Source organism: Micrasema longulum, unplaced genomic scaffold (assembly GCF_059751315.1).
Source record: "Micrasema longulum isolate JH-2025_06_02 unplaced genomic scaffold, ASM5975131v1 h1tg000532l, whole genome shotgun sequence".
In the NCBI taxonomy this organism is placed as follows: domain Eukaryota; kingdom Metazoa; phylum Arthropoda; class Insecta; order Trichoptera; family Brachycentridae; genus Micrasema; species Micrasema longulum.
Window position 1 is genome coordinate 236,149 of NW_028277728.1, and position 23,190 is coordinate 259,338.

Consider the following 23,190-nt stretch of genomic DNA (forward strand, 5'->3'; position numbering starts at 1 on the left):
AATTTGAATTATTTTATACAAACAATTGGTAACGAATTTTTATTTTGTACGATAAAAAATCTTCAGTACCTAATAACTTACAAACAATAAAGCACAGACAGTAAAAGTACGAATAATTAATTAATTATTGTTAAATCTAAGAATATCTTTGATATTTACTTATATTTGTACCTAAATTATCACTTTTGAACAATTTTAAAATACACTTAATTCTGCAACCACGTTTTTTTCAACAGTGTCTTTGCGGTGGTAATTTTTTTTATGACGAGAAATCATAAATCACTATGTTATGTTGTTTTCGTTAATTTTATTTTAATTGATAGTGGCCTTTAGAAACAGGATGAGGCTTGATAAGGATACGAATATATTCAATGGTGACATTTTACCTGAAACAAAATAAGGATTAAATTAATAAAAACGAAATTTATTTAGCACTTACTCTTTTTAAAGTTCACTTATTATTATAAAATTGAGTTAAAACATAAAATGAAAGGGATCGTTTTGTTTTAACGGGTTATTTAAAGATCTTTCACCTTTTTTCATAAGGCACCACTATACTAGTTTAGACTTTCTATGATAAAATATGAGGGAAAATTTCCACGCTTATTAAGTTGTGGTACACTTTTTACTCTTTCACATAAAGAGTCTTCATGATTTTATATTCAAATTGGGACACTAAAAGACTTACCGCCGTTTTTCGATATAGCTTACTATGTAGAATAAATCATTCTTAGAATGTAAATTTCAAATGAAAATTTAAACGCATCGATCGGTTAAATGTTATGTGAGTTATATATCGTTTCATTTGTTTGAAATTTCAACAAGCTAAGGCACGCTAGGCGAACGCGAAAACTCTACAAGGTGAAATTATTTCAGGTTGATTTTATTTTTCAGGGTTTTTTCCTGAAGATGGTCATTCAGTTGAAAATATTTGTCAGGGATTCTAATTGTATTTCAGGTACAGAATCTCATTTTTTTTTTACTTGGATACGGGGAATATAAAATAGTGTATTGTACAGGACACAATATTTTCCGTGTTAAAATTAGATCAGTTTTCAACGATATTAATACTTTTTCTGAATGTCTTAATGGAAAAACAGCTCACTTGATTGCGCAGTAATTTGACTATGAGACTTTTCATTTCAAAACATATTTATTGGAAATTATCATTACCTACGCGTAGGAGTGGGTTTCAAACCGAAGCATCTAATAAAATTTACGAGGAATTTTTGAATAAATTTAATTTCATATTTGCAAGCCGTGGGTTAGTTATGTAGGTAGATTGTATTAAATTTCAATATTGTTGAGCTTTTCGAGAGATTATACCCGACCCATGTCACGGACTGGTTTTAATAACACATTCAATTTCGGGCTGACATTCTATTTTGGATAACCGTAGCAATTTGGAAAATATGAGCTCTGACTGAACACAATATCGAGACACACAATCAACCAATATTTATTTAGAATAATCATGAACTGCGCGATTTAATTTCTCGTGTTGGCGGATGAAACAAGATAAACAATATATTAAGGGAAATTTCAAAGATATTGTCAATATCAAAAGTGTTTTTAACACCGTCAATTGTTTATTCCTTTTAAACTTGGTTAGTTTATCAACATAAATTACTGTTAATCCTTTTAAAATACCGCAATAAATTTTTCTTGACTTTTACAGACTCCTATTAGAATCCATTAAAATTCTCCATATTCTTCTGTAATGCTCACACATTCAAAAGAAGATATTAACAAAATATCAAAATGGTGATATGTGATACGCCATCTACTTAAAACGAAAATACCGAAGTATTGTTGATAGTGATAGTTTATTTTGGAGAAAATACCCTGCAATAGCCTGCACCTTTAATTATTAAGCAAAATTGATCGTAAATTATTTACTAATTTTAATTTTGATTGTAAGGGTGAGTATCGATAGGTAGATAATTACCGTCGACAATTAATAATAATGGTTACGTCTTGAAAATTTCGAATAATTTTAAATTAAGGGATTGAAACCCCTGCAAATACTCACGATAAGTGAAGATAATTTTCCCAAGTTGAAATTTCTTCAAATTTGAGCAGTTAACGATTGCGTTTACTTGAAATGGCAATGATAATGAGTTTTGAATCAAATTAGTCCATTTTACACTCAGCATAATTACATTATGAAAGTTAAGATTATTAAAATGTGCATTTATATTATTGAAGAGGAATCCATAGACATCTCCATTCGGAAGAAATATAATTATTCACTGAAATAAACATTCTTTTTGTTTACCTCGGACAGAGTTCAGCATTCTATCTTATTATTTTTCCTTTCTCTAATATTTTTCTGAATGACGTGCGTTAAATTTTCCAAAGGACACAGTTTTAGAAATTTTGAGTGCCATTAGGTGTCTAAATCAGCATTCTTGGCAATAATTCCAATGCAGTAAAGTTCATGCTTAGGTGGCTGAGTAGGTATCTCCTCCTTCTTTTTGTATCATGCTTGAGATAAGGGGTGGTATTCTGAACGCTTTCTTGGTAGAAAACGAATTGCTTTTACGTAATTTATTTACCAATTACGTTATAGCTTAAAGTTAACGCTTTCTACCCTCGAAAGGCTTTCGGAACCTTTTTGATCAACTCCTGGTATAGCTACTACGATAATTCCTGGCCGCTGCGCACTAGATCATTAGCATTAAGTGCAGTCCACAGGCTCATTTTTCTCAACCACAATAGTCGTTTTTGATCAATATTTTCTTTCCCTGACATTATCAAGCGAAGGAACCAACATTTTTTCTCTCTACGTACATAAAAATAATGTGAATTGTTGTACATACCTGCTGAGCTAGGCCATTCTAGTTTTTGGTTGTGCAAGGGCATGGGTGAAATAAGATTGACTGTGGTGTCAAACGATCGAGCTGAATCTAGGATTCCACCCAGAGTGGCGGTACAGCGGACGTTGAGGGTGCCCGCCCCGCGTCCTCTGAAGTGTACCCGGGACAGGAATATCTTCAAGTTGGCAGTACTTCTCAGGAGGTCGCCATCTTTGATATCGTCCTGTGTCGACAAGAACTCTTTCTGGGTCACCTATTAGGATAAAAAAATAAACGTCAAAAATAAAATTAACACCGAAATAACCCATTTAAAACTGGGTCCACGCGAGGACGATACAACAGAGATGACAATATTGTCTTTATTGTGAACACAATTAACCGCGTAGGACAGGAAAACGGGACAACATAGCAATTATTGGACCGTAGTTCAGACCGGAGTCCGCGAAAAAAATGACAATATTTTTCTGTGTTCGTGTGAACGCTATTCTATTCTTCTTCTTCTTCTAGTGCCTTGCCGGGTCCCTCCGACGTTAAAGATCACTACGGTGAAAGCATATGTATCTGTTCTGCGCTACTTTTATATTTTGCAGCCAGGACGAATGCTTATTGAGGTGCTCGTCGCGCCGCTGTAATTCCTGGAAAAATATACCAGAGTGATTTCCCGTTGCCTTCTCTGGTGGATTTTTCTGTCGGGGTTACCTTCCCATTGCTGGTTGGTTTTAGTTTTGAGGCGGCAAAGACTCAATTTTCATTATTTTTCATTCGCTACTATATTGCATATTTTAATTCAATATTACTTTTAACACTCATTCATGTGCCAAACTAGGTAACCATTCCATCGAAATCTCAATAAAACAAGATGAAAACTGATATAAATAAATAAATGTAAAAATAAAAAAGTAGATTGTAAAGAAAAATAAAAACACGTTCCAATTATGTTATTGTATTAATCAAAAAAATAATAACAAAAATAAAATATAAACTTAAAATTAACACTGTGTTGTGTGATTCAGCTCAACCATTATTGTACTCAACGCTATTGACAAACATTGAAAGTCAACTTGAATTACCAGAAAGAATTGAAAACATACACGTTAACTTATGTAAGCAAATTTTAAAGTAAATAATTTTGTAAACCAATTTGATTTTATTATAAAGTATTCTTTGATTATGTCCACAATATTTTGCTAATGTTATTAATAATAAATCAGCTAATGATAAGCAATAAGCCCTGTAAATCCCTGCACTTCTATATTCCTATCTTTAAAGTGTTTCCCTCTCCGTTGCAATGAATCCAAACCTTTTATTTGTATTGAAATTGGTTTCGTACTTATTGCGAATGAAACACATTTATCCAAACTAATAAATATGGAAAAAGGAGATAATTTACGTTTATCTACTGTTCCCGATTTGGAAGGTAACACGTTTTGAGTAAATATTTCCCATACTGAACTAACAAGTGTTATTTGTACAATACCCTTTGCTCGTATGATTGAAATAACACTTATCCTATTAATAAACCCAAACATATGTTTGTTTTCAATAACGAACTGGATAACGAGGTTTTTCCGCCTTCTTAAATATTATGTTTACGTATGAAAGTTGTTTAACTTCAGTGCCTGTAAAATATTCTTATTGTTCATTCGACAAAAACATAGAATAAAATATATTACCACCACCGCGTAAATCATATCACATTGCATATTAAAGTGATTCTAAACGAAAATATGAAACTAATTATTCATAGATGGCGCTTTTATATTTTTTTATTGAAAAATGCCATTTTTACGTTTATTTTTTATGTAAATTTTACCAAACTTAATTCGCAAAAATTATATACTATATTAATTGTAACAAATATCAAAACCATATAATTAAGGTCATTTTCACTAAATGGTGTACAAAACAAAAAATTAGATTAATTTTATTTGTGTAATAAATACAATAACAGTATAATTTAGGTCCTTTTTACTAAATTGTATTGTTATGGTATTTGTTACAATCAATAAAGTAAAAAGTTTCGGCACACCAAGTTTTGTAAAATTTCCATTAAAAATAAACGTATAAATGGCCATTTTTAGTAAAAAATTGGAAAAGCGCCATCTATAAATAATTAATTTCATATTTCCGTTTAAAATCACCTTAAGGTTACGGTTTAAATTTACTACCACATTGTTCAAAGAAAGTAACAGTTTCGAGGTATTTTTTTATATTTTTCTTAAGGATTCTGTGTTACGGTGAGTAAAATTTGAATAATATTGTAGGAAGTATATCGATGATCTAGAGTGAGAACATGCTAATTAATGAATTGACATTTTTTCAGGTTAGCAGTTTCAAGTTTTACAAGTTGCTTTTATGACGTTGTTGTCATGTCATTTATTATAAATATGCAACTACAATAAATTTCTAAAGAAAGAGATAGAAAAAATGTATTATTGTGAGTGCAAATGATACAACTTGCTTATTTAATACATTTTTAAAACATATACAAAAAAAAAATTGTTTTATGTTTATTATGTATTTACAACACAATATACACACCTATACTTTTTATTTATTTATTGATTCATATTTTACTATTTTAAACTATATAAAAAAAAAAAATAATGTGACCTCACTGGTATTACTTGTGCCGAGGACACTTAACAATACAGTTTTAAAAAAATATACTTTTACATTTGAGAATAAACAAAAAAGACTAACTTGATAAAAAGAGATAATTAACAAAATACTCAGACTGTTTTAAAAACTAGATATATATGTACATCTATATTATTGATATTACAAAACGTACAATGAAAATAGTAAAAACCTAACACAACCTATACATTTGTGGAGCAGTTGATTCAATATTGGTTTGGGCGAATGAAACAATACGTTTTACTTCTACCTAGCTCCACTATCCATTTTTTTAAAGCCCTTTTCAAGATTTTCTCGTTACTTATTGTTTTAATAGATTATGGAAGTAGCTAGTAGATTTTAATTGAATTATACTCAAAATCCATTTGTTTGAAAGTGGTATTAGTTTAAATTTGTTTAAGTTGTCTTTGTGTTGAGGATCTAGTAACTATACTATTTGTATGTGATGAATTGTATGGGTTATGTCTTTCATTTGAGTAAGAGTAGTTTTTGAATATGTAAGTGAGTATTGTTTTAACGTATAATTATTTTGGTGTCATAAGTTGTGATTTGTGGAATATTTCTTCAGTAGTTATCACTTATTTTAAATTATTTTAACGCTTACTCTAACATTATTTATCACTATTGTACACTTACCATTTTAATTAATAATATTCAAACTGTTCAATATTTACACCTATATTCACTATTTACAATATATTAAAAATAACCTATTTTTTTTACATATATATATACGTTCTTAACATTTAATTTTAAACGTATTTACATGTTTATGCTTTCTGTCATTTCCTCAAATAGCTGTATTCCCCTGTACATAAGGCAGTTCTGGGAAATTGCTTTTGATTTATTTTCTAGTCTTATATTTTTAGATCTTCTCGTGTATGCATTTGGCGTCAAATTGTCTTCTAAACCTTCGATCTGTAATTTTGTATAATCATGAGTTTAACAAGTATTTTCATATTCAATACTTGAAGGTTAGAATAATACCTTTAATGTCAAATGATCCGGTTGCTCAGATCGTACCAGTAGGTGGTTGCATATATTGTACCGGTACGATATAGGGATCCACGAATTTCAAAGTAAGTATTTTAAGTATGTTTTATGATTTAACATTATATTATTATATATTGCGCATATAATAATTATGCTTCGTTGGAAGTACCAACTACTCACTCAGGCTTAAATATATTTTTATTGTATATATTTAGACCAGTGTATTTAGTAGCCTTACGTGTCATGTACAAGGCTAAGGTACTCGGAAAAAATCGTTTTTGTCTGTCTTGGAAATGGGATGTTCGATAACTGTTTTAGTTTATAACCTTTTAGAATCCAATCACCATTGTTGCAAAGTTCAAGAACAATGGCGCGTGATAACTACTTTTACTTACAGTGTGGATATCTGTTAAGGATATTCCATCTTTCTTGCATTCTGCTTCAAGATTATGGCGTTGTCAACTGAAAAATGGGCACTGAAATAACAGATGTTCGATACTTTGTGAAAAATATATTTAAATAATATATAATAGGCTTATGTAATAATTGACGGTAATCTATTTTTGATCGATTTGTGCCCATACGTTATTTGGACTTTACCATAAACCTTGTATAAAGTTACGCCGAAACATAGCGGTAGAATAAGGGTGGAAATACCATCCTTATTCTAACACTATAATAAGGATGGTATTCCCGTTTGGATTCTACCACTATGCCCAGGCGTAACTTTATAATAAATTTATGACTAGGTCCACATACCATTTAAAAAAATATTGGTACTCGTTTAATTAGAATAAAGTTATTATAGAAATTGTCTCGATAGCACATTAATTTACTAAACGTATTATATTAGAAATCAAATACTGATTTGAACCTTCTGAACACTTTATTTTATTTTTACAAATATAAAAACTAAAATTTCGTGACAATTGTTTCACCTAGTGAGGGCATTTTCAAATAAATGTGAAGATTGGATGGATTGAATGTCCTTATATAGTTATAAAACTCAAGGTACTGAAGTAGAAAATAAAAATAATCCTATGAACTATAGCATGTACATTGATCATAATTGAGGGACATACCAATTGGTTAAGGGCAAGGCTAAGTGTATAATAGGTAATGGGGAATTTAGATATTTATATTTGAATTTCAGAAAAATATAACAAAGTAAGTAATTATTGACATACATGTATGTATTGTGAGATAATTAATGAAGGTTTATAGTTTTGTAACTTTAGATAATTTTTGACGAAAATAAATCAATAATATTAAAATAGGTTGCCGTTTATTTTAATTTTAAAACATAATTAAAATATTATAAAGAAATTTATGTAAACATAAATGTATTATTTTACAATATTTCTATTTTAAGAATTTCTTATCAAAATATATAAATGCAACTATAAAATGATTCATCTCTTAATTACGCGTCATATAAGCGTGTACATAAAGTGACAGAGTGAAGAATAACAGTATATTTAAATATATTTAATAGTGGTGAAGATATGAGGTTGGTTTGTTCATTTATTATTTTAAAATTAGGGTTATTTAGATATTTATTAATTTCCAATTGTTCGAGTATATTAAGGTTACGCCCTTTGCTTTCAGCGTGTAATGGAATTGGTTTATTTGAGATATGCATTTTATGATTATTTTCAATTAAGCGATTGGCAGATTGAGAATTAAGAAAAAACGCCCAGTTTGCCCCACGTTAACTGCATAACAGTCGTTACATTCCAGTTTGTAAATTCCGTTGTTTTTTAAAATATTTAGCACATCTTTTGAGTTTTAAAAATAGTTCCGTTATTATTATTTGTTTTGAAGGCTACGTTTATTTCATATTGTTTTTGGTTTCAAAGCTACACTAGCCTTTTTATTGAGGTAAAAAAATTATTTAAAAAAAAGTGTTCACCAAATATTGAATCTTAACTAGTAAAGTTTTGACATTAAGTATTTGGTTTTTTTTTATTGTGAGGTAAAGGATAAGGGGATAGAAATTCGATATTCATTTCTAAAACAAGACAGGAGTAGACTGTAGGAAATATTGTCGTTTTTTATTTATTTGATTAATCATTATTTTTTTGTTATTTTTTATTTGATTATTCATTATTTTTTAGTTATTATTTATCGCTTTTTTTAACATCTAGGTTGTCAAACTTTTATGTTTTGTTTTCAATACATAGAACCTTTAACCCAGAGTCTTTATTAAAATTGTGATTATTTTCTATCAAATGGTTTGAAAATTCAGAAAAAATATTATTAACGTACTTGAAGTGTTCCTTAAGACTTATATTAAAATTAATTTATTGTAGCTAATGAAAGTTTGATTACCTCTTCTCCATTCAGAAAAAATGATAACTGCGATGGCATTGTTGAAGGAGCTGATTTGCAAGTTATATTCATCAGGTCGCCAATAGAGTATGACGTCTTCAAGTTGTCCACCTGTGGTTCTTCTGGGGGGTATGCTGGAATAAAAATTAACAAATGAGTCATGTGAACTTAAATAATTTTATATGATAAACTTACTGGTAGAATTTTAAAATTCGATATTTACAACAAATAATTTGCAAGAATCTCCACTGAATGCACATGAAATAATGGTTATAATAAAATTATAAATAAAATTTTCAATAAAATTCAAATCCGTTTTTATTTAACTTTGACCAACAAGTATATTATTATTAATAACATTTTGAAGTTTCATAATATTTGTCACAAGGTTTGAGCAGTATAAAATGATTACATTTTATTTATAATTTTATCTAAATCATTAACTTTAAAGCTTTATCAAGAAGTATGTACAAAAAACATAAATAGAAAATAAAATATTTCGCATGATATGTAGATATGTGTACTAGACCAGTAAAAGCACTCCCTCTAACCTACCCTATCGTTTAATTGACTGTGAGTCTCGCTTATACAAAAAAAAATATCGAGTGGATTTATTCTATTTCAATTTCAAAAACCATAATTTTAATTGAATTTATCTCTACGGCTTCCATTGCCCTTTTTCAATTACAGCTTTATTGATTTATTTATTCATTTTAAATTACTTTTGTTTACATTTTCACCAATTTATTGTGGCTTTTTAGACTATGCCCGTGTTAAACCATAATAATTAACAACAGAATATAAAGTATATTAAAATAACTAATCATTTCATACATAAAATTTACAAAAGAAAAAAAAAATCTTTTTACAAGAAATAACACTAGGTGAGTTATTTACAACTCGTTGAAATTGATGTAAATGAAATTTGTGTAAATTATAAGAACGCTAATATTTATTTTTTCTTTAAAAAAAAAACATTAAATACTTCAATAATATTAATTTTCTAATTAAAAAAAAACAATACAATAAAAAAAATAGTAATCCAAATTAAAGAAATAACATTTTGAACTTAAATATTTACTTAAAAACGTATTAAAATAATAGAATATAAATCATAACTAATCAGGAACAAATATGAACCAGTATGCATAGTAAAAATATTATTAAAATTCAAAGAACATAAATATATTACTAACATATAATTAATATAATAATTTACGTAAGGTATATAAAGTATTAATTAAAGTAATCAATAAAGCAACAAAATAAAGGTTAAAATGATACAAAAAAAAGAATGAGACTTAAAAAATATAAAGTGTAAATCAGGATAAGTATAAGGAAAAAAGGAAAGTAAAAAGGGATACAACATTTTTTTTATTCAATGAATTAATGCGTGCTCGGGTGGGCCGTTGATGTATGTTTTTTTTAAAAAGAAATCAAAGAGAAAAGGGTAAAAAAAAATGCATTCTGGATTGCACATAGCGTGAAAAATATTTAAAAAATCATTCAATACTACCTTTGGCCCTCAATCGAGGCTTGAAATCTATATATTTTGGGATTCTTTCAGTAAAATTTTCAGTCCCACAAAATATTAAATTTCATCTTTATAAGAAAAAATTTAAACAAATAGAAGAACAACAATTAGGCAAAAAAATCAAAGTAAATTATTTTATTTCAAATCTTAGAAACTACGTTTATATATATACATTTTCTAAATTACAAAAATGACGAAATTTATAGCAGAGTGTGAAAATGAAAGCAATGTTTGTTTGCAAACTGTTTCTTACTATCGAATGATGGCATTTTAGTCCTCGACATTAATTAAGTTTGCATAACAACATCTTTTACTTTCTGGCTAGTTACAGTTATCGAGACTTCTGTTACCATATTTACGCAGCGTTCTACAGCCTGCATATGACAAGGGCAGGGGGGATGGTAAAAAATGGTCTTCGATTTATTAAAATCTCCTCTAAAAAGCTGTCCAATATTTTACTTTAGATTGGCGGTAGTGTAACTTGTGATTTAGCCCAAATAATTATATCTATGTAGTCGGTAGCTTGACAATTGAGCTTCGGTAACTTAAATCGGGTTGTGGTCCTGTGGCTAGTGTCTTGGACTCACGGACCAAAGTTTTGTGGTTTGAATCCCACTTTACCCCAAATTGATTCCATTCTTTTATAGTGAGTTATTTACAACTCGTTGAAAATGGCCCTCAAAATTAAATATTTTGGTAAATCATAAGAACGCAAATATTTATTTTTAAAAAAATAAAAAAATAATTTTACGGTGTTAGCATTGGCCTTCTTTCGAGCTTCGATGATTGTTCTTAAACCTAGCTCCCGTATGTGGCTTCTGGTATCCGATAATATTGTTAAAAGTAAGTTTTAAGGATGTGCAAAAAAAACATTTCTTTGAATGACAGGATCAATTATTGATTTTATATCATTGTCAAAGTTCCCAGATAAACTTAATATTTCAAATACATGATTTGCTCTATTCTCACATGATCACATTTTATTTTTATATTAAACCATTCTAGAGCGTACACTGTCACAGTGTGTTTCATGATTATTTTTAAACGATCTGATGAATTACTGCTGCTGCCAATATAGAGCTTTAACACACAATTCGCAGTTGTCAGCCATCGAGAGTGGGCCATTTTCGATTTCTGGTGAACTGTGTCCAGTAATAACAGATTGACATATCTTATACAAATATTTTTGGTCCCAGCTTAAAGTATGGATGCCTTTTTTTGAGATATGGTAGTTTTCCAGGTACACGTAAAATAATTTACAATTGATTAAATTTCAAAAAACTCAAAGCTTTTCTAATTGGACCGGAATATTCCCAAAGACCAGATTTGGGACCATCTAGGTGAATGCCGAAATAGTAATTTGTTAGCATGTAATTTGCAAATAAATCATTGTAATGGTCTGTTTAATATAAATTATATACATATCAAAAAAAGGAAAATATAAGGTTTTTGTTTTTACATTTTCAAAGTAATAAACGTCTACAAAATACTGTTCAGTTAAATAAATGAAAAATTGCTTAGTGTAAGTAGCATACAAATAATTTTTAATTTGTAATTTTGAATTAACGTAAAAACAGTCGTTTCATTGGCCACCCCCCTAATACTTCACGATTCCTGTTTATTTGTTCCGACCATACAAATTTAATAGGAACATTGTCGCGAATCTAAACGTCACAACTGCCAAGGCCAGACATGTTGCGTTTTTCTAGCGGCATATTAAAAAAAAAATACGTATGAAAATATTTTTCCACAATATCCATATTAATTTTGGAAATACTATAAATTATTCTAAATCCATTCTGTATATTTTTATCGGTTAACGTTTTATGTGATATTTTCCTATTACACCTTTTTTCCAGACCGTATTAGACACAGCCCCATCGCAACTTAATTTAAATTTATGATGTAATTTTAATTTTAGTATTTTCAAATAATATGTTTGCTTCATTTCCACATTCAATTTTTATGTATTTCAACTTAACACAAAGCTTTTGGTCTCATGGATTTTTGGAAATGTTACTTTTGTATTTACTTTTACTCAAAGACATCTCTCTTTAATCGCACCAAGGGTATTCAATATTTCGGAAGAGCTTATTAAGCTCTCAAGGACAAAACACATATTCAAAAGAGTAGTAAAAGAATGAATTTTCCTTAGTAGGAGGGGTTTGAGTGCAAAACTCCTTGATGCTTTTCCGAATGTTCGAGTTTGCTGTTTACCATATAGATGTGCCATATATTTTTTTTTTTTAATTATTATTATGTTTTTTTTCCTAAATAATATTTGTGGTGATATATTCGTTACGTTTGTGTTATTTTTTCTCTGTTGTAACTAATTACTCGTCCCAACTCAACACAGAACTTTTAGTCCCATGGTGGTGGGACTTATGTCTCAAAAACTGTTTATAAGTAAATAAAAAGAATTATACTTATGTACCTTTATAATAAATAATAAAATAAAGCAAATAAATCATCGTCATCATTCTTTTTCCACACCCAATGATGCATAAGGTACTGAATTGGTTCACCAACCGCAGCGTATCTTGATCATTTTTGTTACATAAAGGTAAGATTTTAAATTACATTTGTTTACATATTCATAGACTTATGAAGGTTTTTAGGCTGTGCCGGTTTTAAGCCATAATAATAAACTAAAAAAAAACAAAATTGTAATAAAATTTATTTCCTTATTTATTAATTTAACACTTTATATACATATTTTTACATTTTATATAGATGTGTCTCGTGGCTAGTGTCTCGGACTCACGGATCAAAGGTCCATGGTTCGAATCCCACTCTACCCCAACTTGATTCCCAATTTCTAATAGTGAGTTATTTACAACTCGTTGAAAATGGCCCTCAAAATTAAATATTTACGTAAATTATATGAACGCAAATATTTATTTAAAAACAAAAAAAAAATACTTCCTTGAGGCAAATAAATATATTTTTTTTAATTAGTCTGAAAATAGTACAAACATGTCCTTAACATTACTAACATTTCTAAACAATAAACGTACACTTAAAAAAAACTTCTTTAAAGCCAACTCAAATACAATTAGATACTTTTGAGGAGATAACTTATCTGCTACACACATATTTTTTTGACTTACGTTTAAATGAAATATTTTTTTTTGTTTTCTTATTTCTAATAATATATTTTCTTATAATATACGAGTAGCTGTACAGCTCGGTGCATCAACAAGTTATGTTTCTTTGTCTTCTTACGAAATGACAGCCTTACTTAATTTTAACCTCTTGATTTATTTCTGTGTTCACATTAGTTAGAAAAAAACTTTTTATCAACTCTCTTGAAGAATAACTATTAATCATTTTGTGAACAAAAAACATTTCTTTTTTTTTATCAAAAAAAATAATCTTTGCGTTTTTATGAATAACCCAAATATTTCAATTTTGCTAGCGATTTTCAAAAGTTTTACATAACTTATTATTAGAAAATTGAAATCAAGTTGTGGTATAATGGGGTGCGATTCTCGGATCTTTGATCCATGATTCCACGACACTAGCCACGGGACCACAGCCCGATTTTAAAAAAATATTAAAATGTATCTGTTGATCATACCTATCATCATCATCATCATACCTATCCAAACCGTTCAGTTTGAGAAAATAAGAAGTTTATGAACATTTACTAGGTATAAATACAAAATATGCAACAATTTTAAAAGAAAAATCTACACTTATAACTATGAAGAGATGAAGGGAAATGGCATCTAAAGGAAGGAAAGAAGAAGGAGAAAGGAAGAACTCAAATATTTAGATAGTGACATTTCAATATTGATTTAAATGTAAATAAAGAATCTCTTCTAATAAATTGGGTAGATTATTCTACAATTGACCAGTTTCTACTAATAAGCGGTGAATGGGTATTAAAGGGTTTTCTCGTGACTAGAACAGAAAGATAGAGGTAAGAAGAAAAATAGCAATTCAGAAAAATAATGTACAAATATAAAATTATAAAATTTAATGAATTAAGAATAGCAATCCAAAAGTGAATATCTTTATATAAAAAATTCCTCTGTACCATCGTACTCCTCCTAAACGGCTTAACCGATTTACGTGCGGTTTTCAGAGAAATATAAATCTTTGCGCTGTGCGTGTTCATAGATATTAAAATCTTCAATCGAATATGTAAAAAAGAAGTTCGGAGCATAAATGTTTTATTGATTGATCTACCAGGGTTGCATTCGAGGAGAATGCATTTGCAAAAAAATGGAAAGATGTTGTTTTTATGTTTGTAAAAAAAGTTTGTTTTTGATTTTTTACAAACAGCATTTGTTTTTTGTAGATCAAAATCAGATTCTTTCCTTAAATTCCTTATAATTTCTACCAATTTATTTCTTTTTATTGTATTTTTGGTAACACTAAAATAATATGAAATTCAATACATTTTTAAAAATCGTATTCCTACATAAGTACACCCCTTTGTTGATTAGACGAACGGAGTTTGATGTTTGCAAAAAGAATGCCATATTTGAAAAAATGTTTATTTAATGTATTAGAATTCAACCATAAAAAAGTACCTAGGTACCTACTTGAATGAAATATTTGAATATTAACAATTTTTAGATTTTGGAATTTAATTACAAAAAAGTACCTGAGTACCTACTTATCGACGAAAGTCTTTTTCCAAACTTATACCCAGAGATAATGTAGAACTAATATCAGGAAAACCAACGTTCGGACAGGACAACGTCTGCCGGATTCGCTAGTATGATATATTATAACAACATAAGACGTGATTTTATTACGTTTAAATATTGGTTGCTCACCCGGACTCTCTTATAGTACGATGTGATTCAGTAGTATTAAATTTTTGCATTGCCTTAAACTAACTTCAATGATGTAATCACAAGTTTTACTGTGGCGGTTAAAACAATACAATATAATATATGCCAGCAGATTGAATATAATTTGATGCCTTCATACAATGTATTGTAATTTAGCTATGCACTCCATAATGGCAGGATAAGTGCAATCATGGGTAGTTATGATCGTGATTTGCTAAAGTGTGAATTCATGGAAGCAAATTGATAATTTGACTTGGATGTAATACGTCACAGGGGTATTTGACTCTTTATTAAAGCACGTTTGTCTGTGGTCGAAAAAATTGATTAAATTCAAAATTTGACTATCTGTCTAGACACCGTTTTCTATGAAAAGTGACATGGTTGCTCAGATTGCAAAGGGGTATATTAAAATTCATTTTTGAAAAAAAGCAATCTCTCAATTTGTCTTCATTGAAGAAACGTAGAACTGAGTACTTTATATTCATTTTTAAAATACTTAATCCTATAAGTGATGTCCCATCTTTGATACAATTAATTTATTTTCCCGTTTTCAACCGTGTTACCAGAAATCAAAATCTGCTAAATATCAATGAGTCAATTCGTCACACAACTTGAAATTTTTGTAGGTCTTTTTGCTATTAACTCAGTGTGAATCGAAGATGGATTAGCTCTAGGTCTTATATGTTGATCTTGTTTTTGAATATATTCTCTACCATTATTTTGTTACCATTGCTCGTTATTGGTACATAGTTTAATCTGATTTTGTTCAGTTTCTTGTACATTTGGCCGTATATACTTTATAATATCGCCACTGACAGTAAAAGTTTTCCTTATTTCTTAAACCCTGCATCTTAGACTTAGCATAATTCTGTGCCCGGTAAATGCCTAGATTTCCTCTTTTCCTTCTCTTAAATATTTTCCATCTCTTTTGTTATATTTTTTCTCAAATTATCTAAACATTTAATAGGTTTAAAAGTATTAACATTTAAAAGTGAGTTAGAGAATGGTTGCAGAAAAAGGCCCAAGAAACTACTCACGAATTTAAAAGGCATCCAATACACGTTTCTAACATACGAATTTGGTACGTCATTGTATATCGCACGTTATTGAAGTTTTAAATTTAATGAATCATATTTTTTTTCCAACTTAGTGGTGTATAGGGCATTGCATTACAAACTTAGAAACCTCCATTGATGATACTGAGATATTTGCGAAAAACTTAGAAAAAATAATTGTGATATTTCTAATTATGCTTCACTAACTCAATCGAGAATGCTTAGTTTGAGATGTCAAGTAGTAAAATAATTGAACTCTGTTTTTGCAAGATTCAGAGACGGTTTTGAATTACGCTATTATTTAGGTAGGCAAGTTTTCATATTTTTTTTTTATTTGAAATTTTATTTATAAACCCTTACGGATTATTATATAATTTATTTTGGCATCCATGACTAATTTTCCGTTGTTAATGGAGATTTCTAAGTTCGCTTTAAAAACCATCGTATTTCGATCATACATGTTACATGAAAGCATGGTAATAATTCTTACGCTTCAGGTCCCATTAAAGAGAAAAAATATATTTCTGCATAAAACCACGTTTAAAACAATTTTTCATGTTTACCTTGCCAGGAATCGACTCCGGGACCTCAAGATTGCTAGGTAAACGCGCCTATATAGAGATGAGCATTATAAAAAAGGGTTGCTACGTCAAGGTGGAAAAAAAATGTAAATGAAATAATTATGAATCAGGGTGTAGTCCAGTGACAGAGATTTAAGAATCGCACCCCATTTTACCCCATCTTGATTTCCAGTTTGTAATTGTAAGTTATTTACAACTCGTTGAAAATGGCTCCGAAATTCTAATATTTTAGATACATCTTAAGAACGCAAATACTTATTTTTATTTAATAACAAAAAAAATGTGCGTAAGATGTATAAATGTAGAAAAAGAGAGGACTGTATGTAAAACGGAACGGAGTGGCGTTATATCCTTTCTGTCTACCTTTGCTTGAAAACGGTGAGATGTTTTGTTGATTCACGTATACTCGCCGTTTTTTTGACCTATTAATTATTTTTTAACATAGTATATACGCCGTATGTACAAATGAAGATATTTGAATGCAGAAAAGCATGTTCTGTATGCTAAGACAAAGGAGTGGTGCGTTCTATCCTCTCTACCTACCTCCACGAGGAAACGGCGTAGTTGTTTTATTGACGCCAAAAAGGTTTTTTTATTATTAATTTTGACGTTAAGAAAAGGATAAAGTTAAACATAACTATAAATATGATGAAAACTAATTTATAATAAAAACATTTTTCCTTTTGAGGACAGAAAAACAAAGATTGAACAAAAAAAACTATTTCAGCATTCTAACATAAAAAAATAATTAATTTTTGCATTATGAAAAAAAATGACGAATTAATATTAGCAAACTTATTAGAAATTAGTAATGAGTAGGTTCTATGCTGCAATTAAGTATGAGAGTATGTCATTTAAACTTACTCATGATAGATATATTTCTAGTCTCCATGGCGGTCCGGAAGGTGGGGGCTTCTGTAGACACTTCACATGTGTAGGATCCTGATGCCGCAGGAGTCAGCTGCTCCAAGATGATGGCGCAGCTGGTCCTGCTGCAGGACGGGTCCCCGGGAGACAGGGAGAGGACTGCGCCCTCGAGGGGGAAGGTCTGGTATCTAGGCTGGAAGAAAGAACAATAACATTCAAATTAGGACTGGTTAATGATAGAACGTCCAACATCGTGTCCCCCAGGTAGGGGTTTTAGCTAGCAGTACCTAACTATTACGAAAAATTCAAAATGTCTTGTCACAAATAATTATTATTTATAACACCTTATATCAACATATTAAAATATAGATGAAGAACTTTTTAGAGAATGGAATATGTAAGTCTAGGCATTCACAGGGCTTATGACCAGTCAGTGGCTGGTTTAAGTGGCCACTTTACACACTGTGTAACATTCACCATTCTGCCTATATTTGAACATCTATAATCCTTCAATTCTTTCATCTGTTGATGTTTGTGAAGTTAAAGAGCTGAAACCTTAATTGAATTATTTCACCTACATACTAGGCAACGCCTAAAAAGGTTATTTTTTCCAATTTCTATACTTCTTCATGTACCAGGTAATTTATCAACAATATTTTGAGTTTGTCCAAATTTTTGTAGACAAGGACTGGATTTAGCTCCCTGGGGAGCTGTTTATATTTACATATTACAACAGAGATGAAGAACATTTAAGAGAAGGTAATATAGAAGTCTAGGCATCTAGAGGACTTATGACCTGCCAATGGCTGGTTTAAGTGGCCACTTTACACACTGTGTAACATTCACCACTCTGCCTATATTTGAACATCTATATTCCTTCAATTCTTTCATCTGTTGATGTTTGTGAAGTTGAAAAGCTGAAACTTTTATTGTTGCTGGTGAGATTTATTTGATTGGTTATTTGGTATGATGGTTACATTTATTTATTTCCATATGAAAGCATCCGTCTAACAAGAGAAAACCATTATTTCTAAAATTGTAGATACTTTTGCATAATTGCAAAGGGGTGTTTTTAAATAAAATGAATAGTGTAACTAAGATTTTTGAGTTATCACTCTGTGGATTTGAGCCATCGGTATGTTTGCCATTTTGTACATTAAAATATGTACGCGGACGCCAAGTCACTCACGGCCATTTTGACTAGACTGATTGTAGAACCAGGATTCTAGAATTCGCTAAGAGAAAAAAAGACGCAATACATATTTGAAATATAATCGGGTTGTGGTCCCGTGGCTAGTGTTGGGGATTCAAGGATCAAAGGTTCGAGGTTCTAACCCCGATATTAAAATATTTAAGTAAATCACAAGAACGCAATTATAATATATATATTTGTCCATAGGTCTGTGGGGGTCATAGTCCATGATCGATCACACACATACATTTTTTATCATTTCACTTGAAATATAGAGCAATTACTAACTAACTAACTAACCATCACGCCATTTCCCCGGAGGGGTAGGCAGAGAGGATAGAACGCCACACCACTCTGTCCTGGCACACTTCCTTTGCTTCCTTCACATTCATACATCTTCTCATGCACGCACGTCGATTATTACGACTTTTCACATGACCACTTTCAAGAATTTGTTGTACTTGATCATGCCATGTCTTTTTCGGCCTTCCTTGTCTTTCTTCTTTTCTCTTCTTCTTATCTCTTCTTAATCTTTTTAGCCGTTCTTTCATCATTCATTCGCTCCACATGACCGAACCATCGCAAAAGACCTTTCGTAATTTTGTCGATAATGCTTAACTCAGCCTTGCATTCTGCTCTAATTTCGACATTAGGGCACCTATCATACATTGTTTTTCCGCACATTCGCCTGAGGGATCGCATTTCAACAGCATTCAGTCTACTTTCGTCCCTTTTTTTCCAACTCCATGCTTCGCTTCCATACATTAGGGTTGGTACCAGAACTCCATTATGAACTGCTAATTTAGCCTCTTGCGATAGACACTTATTTGCTACGACAGACTTTAAGGCACCATTAACTACCGGCACTTACCCTCCTTTCAATATCCTTGCCCATATTTCCATCTCTAGTAAACATTATGTGATGAAGCAAATCATTATTTTATAATGAATACAAAACAACAATTATTATATTCGAGTTTATTTTTTGTTTGAGAATACTTGTGAAAACCTGTAATTGGTTGTCCGAATAAAGATAAAAGAACATATTCTGCAAGACTAACCGTATTTCTCATAAAACGTCCGTCTATATACGAGCAACGTCCCGTAGTACATTAATATTGTTAATGGCGAATTGGTTCAGCCGGATAACTCTCACCTATACGATAAAGGTTTCAGCTTTTTCACTTCAGAAAAGTCAACAGATGGAAAAGTTGAGGAAATATGAATGTTTAAACACAGGCAGAATAGTGAACTTCGTCACCAGTCGATGTCAGGTCATAAGACCAGTAAGTACCTAGACTTCCGTATCCCCTTCTTAAAAATGTTTACCCTCTGTGTTGAAACAAATTAAGATGCATTTGCGTTTGTCAAAAACTTTGACTGAATTGTTTTTTATGTGTAATTTATACCGAGGAGACCACAGGCTGTAATATAATAATGTAATAAAGCAGGCATTGATACTAATGGGATGCTGTTACCTTATGCGACGGCATATATCTGTAGAACTCCTGGTCATCCTTGTACCACTTGACGGAGAACAGAGCGTCGTGTCCTGTGTCATACGAACAGGACATATGAGCCTCCCGTTGGAGGTAAGCGAGCTCGGGCACCGAGATGCCAACTATCTTCAGACATGTACTACCACCTGAAATAAAAAAACAAAATTAATTAAATTCATTTTTTACATAACTGATTAATTTTAATGTTATTTATCTCATGAAGCCCAAACTAATACAATTTTGGTAATAAGGTAATATAATTAATTTAAAAAAAAAAATATTTAGAAAATTTCGTCACCGTTTAGGCAAAAGTAACGGATATACTATTTATTGTTTCAATTGTGCAATAACATTTTACATATATTTAAAATAAAACACTTTGTTTTTAAGAGGGGAATAAAATATAAACAGTTAATATGGTTAATAGTTACACCTGATGACGTGTATTCAGAATACCTGAAACTAATTGAGTTATAATATTAACTCTCGTGTGGCTATGATGTCACACTTTGAACAAACAATAAAATACTTAATATATCTCTCTTATTTTTTTAAAAGATGAAATTGTGTTTTTTGAAATCATCAAATGACTATTTTCACACCGAATTGGTAAAGCAATATATATTTTTAACTATGCTGTATTTTAATATCAAAAATATTTATCCTTTCTACGCGAAAAATTAATGTCTGACAATACAGAAATACAAAGATAGAACTCATGACATACTTAGTGGACGCCTTGATAGTCCGGCTCTTTTGTCGGAGTTATCATTAAATGTCCCCGGCTACCGCACCCGTCACACGTCGAGCTCTCTATTTCATCTGCCAGCAGTTCGTACGAACTCTCCACTTATACGTTTTGTTGGTGAATATAATTTGAACTTTCCCCTTATTGATCCATTGTTGGGATCCTTTCCCCTTATTGACACAATTCACAAATCATATTGTTTAAGAATTCGATTATTTTATCGTCTGTCAGATTGTGAAATAAAACAAGATGGACATTTTGTTAGTATTGCCAGGATAGTCGAATTTTTTACCAAGCTATATTTTAACAAGCCTAAGTATTATTTAAATTTATTTCAATAGAGAGGAAAAACATTTTTGAGAAGAGCATATGGAAGTCTAGGCATTTACAAGGGAACATTATGGAAGTCTAGGCATTTAGGCATTTCAATCTAGCCAGTCTGCAAGCATTTGAACATACTCAAACATTGTTCCTAAGTATTATATTTAACTGTATTAATTTACTTTATTATGAAATGAGTATGTAATGTTTTTTTTTACATTTGCCTAATAAAAGTACTATTTTTTTACAATCCAGTCAGTAAAATATTTGATGGGGTAAAACACAAAATAAAATAACATAAAATCAACTCATATTTGTGTTATGATAATATATTGTTCGCTGTCTAGCAACATTACGCGGCCACTTTACGCATGTGCGCTGGTGGGATGTCGTGCAGGGAGGGATAATTGGGAAACTTTTGGATACAGTGCGATGTATACAATCTTGGTTCTACGCGCTTTCTGATAAATTATAATTCTATTGTTAATACTAAAAAAACAAATCAGTTCTGTTGGTGAATCTAATACACAACAATAAAAAGTATATAAAATATTCAAATGAGTTTTATCTTCAAAGTTTTCTATAATAGGTGCCTGTTTAAGGTTTACGTTGTATGGATGCAACAAGCATTGAAGGATTACAGCAGATCTCTCAACTTCCCATCGTTTGTTTTCGTTTTGTTAACCACAAACATCGGTCGGTAATTAATACTCAATGTTCCGTTCAACTCAACCACTCTCCGTCTGAAATGATTACACTCCGCGAGAATGATTTAACTTCACGGTTATTTTGTAACAAAACCACTCGTTTGAGTAATATTAAACGAAATAAAACTATTTTTGTTTTGAGATAAAGTTTCTTTACGGATTACAGCGAAAATATCAATCCGTAGTTTTATAGGTGCGACTAGTCCACAAAAGTTGTTATTTGTTGAACAACAATTTCAGAAAAAAACTCAGCTGAAAACAATGTTTTTATTTATTTATTTGTCTTTTTGTACAATTATTATATTTGCTCATTTGCATTTTGGTTGTGATAAAATGGGTAAATATTGTCATACCTGCTGTGATTTGAAATAATGTTTAGTTTTTTGAAGTGATTGAAAAAGTTCAATTTTATAACTATATTTTCCACCACATTTTCCACAAAACATTTTTCTCTCCTTGTCACAAATTTAAATTTGTATAAAGCATAAAAACATGCCTAAAATGCTAGTCGTTTATTAATTGCTGATTAATATTTTTTTTTATGTTTATAAATGGTCTGTTTGTTTTGCCCATTTTGGATGAAGCGTTAATAACTTATTTCTGAAAATTCGAAAAAAGTTATTTTAACGCTTACTCATTATATAAGTAGATAAGTTTTGTTTCGCATGAAATTTTTTATGTTCTCTGTAACAAATTGTAGTTACTTAATTAAAACCATTCATTGATTTTTTCCTCCAAGAATCAACATTAAAGTCTTAAACTATGAAAAAATGTACCATTTTAAGACATGAAAATTATTATTTTGTACAAAAACTTTAAAGAATTTCATGTAAATACTATGTTGTATAATGTAAATACTGCCGGGCGTCACAGACAATAATCACACGACCAATCTTTGTTTTTTTTCTATGCCAAATAAGCGGCGCTACTAAGCCTTCTTTTTCGTGTAAAACATGTAAGCGATGGATCGCTGGCTCTTGGCTATCTTTATATGGGTCTACCTTGGTGTGAGTATTTAAATAACTTTTATTTTATGCTGATCCATGGTCTCTAGAATTCAAATTAATCTAGGATTGTAATTTATAGTGCCCCTTT

At 30.3% G+C, this 23,190-nt stretch overlaps 1 protein-coding gene across 1 annotated transcript in view; it reads right to left on the reverse strand.

The window, feature by feature from the left end:
• Positions 1-305: 305 nt before the first annotated feature.
• The window catches only part of LOC148280819 (uncharacterized), a 101,306-nt gene continuing 78,421 nt past the window's right edge, over positions 306-23,190 (reverse strand). The window contains exons 3-7 of the mRNA XM_088227732.1: positions 20,299-20,465; positions 17,626-17,821; positions 8,784-8,917; positions 2,823-3,072; positions 306-386 (exon numbers count right to left, since the gene is read on the reverse strand). Coding sequence (XP_088083858.1) covers positions 313-386; positions 2,823-3,072; positions 8,784-8,917; positions 17,626-17,821; positions 20,299-20,465 — 821 coding nt within the window. The 3' untranslated portion in view covers positions 306-312. The remainder of the gene's footprint in view (positions 387-2,822; positions 3,073-8,783; positions 8,918-17,625; positions 17,822-20,298; positions 20,466-23,190) is intronic.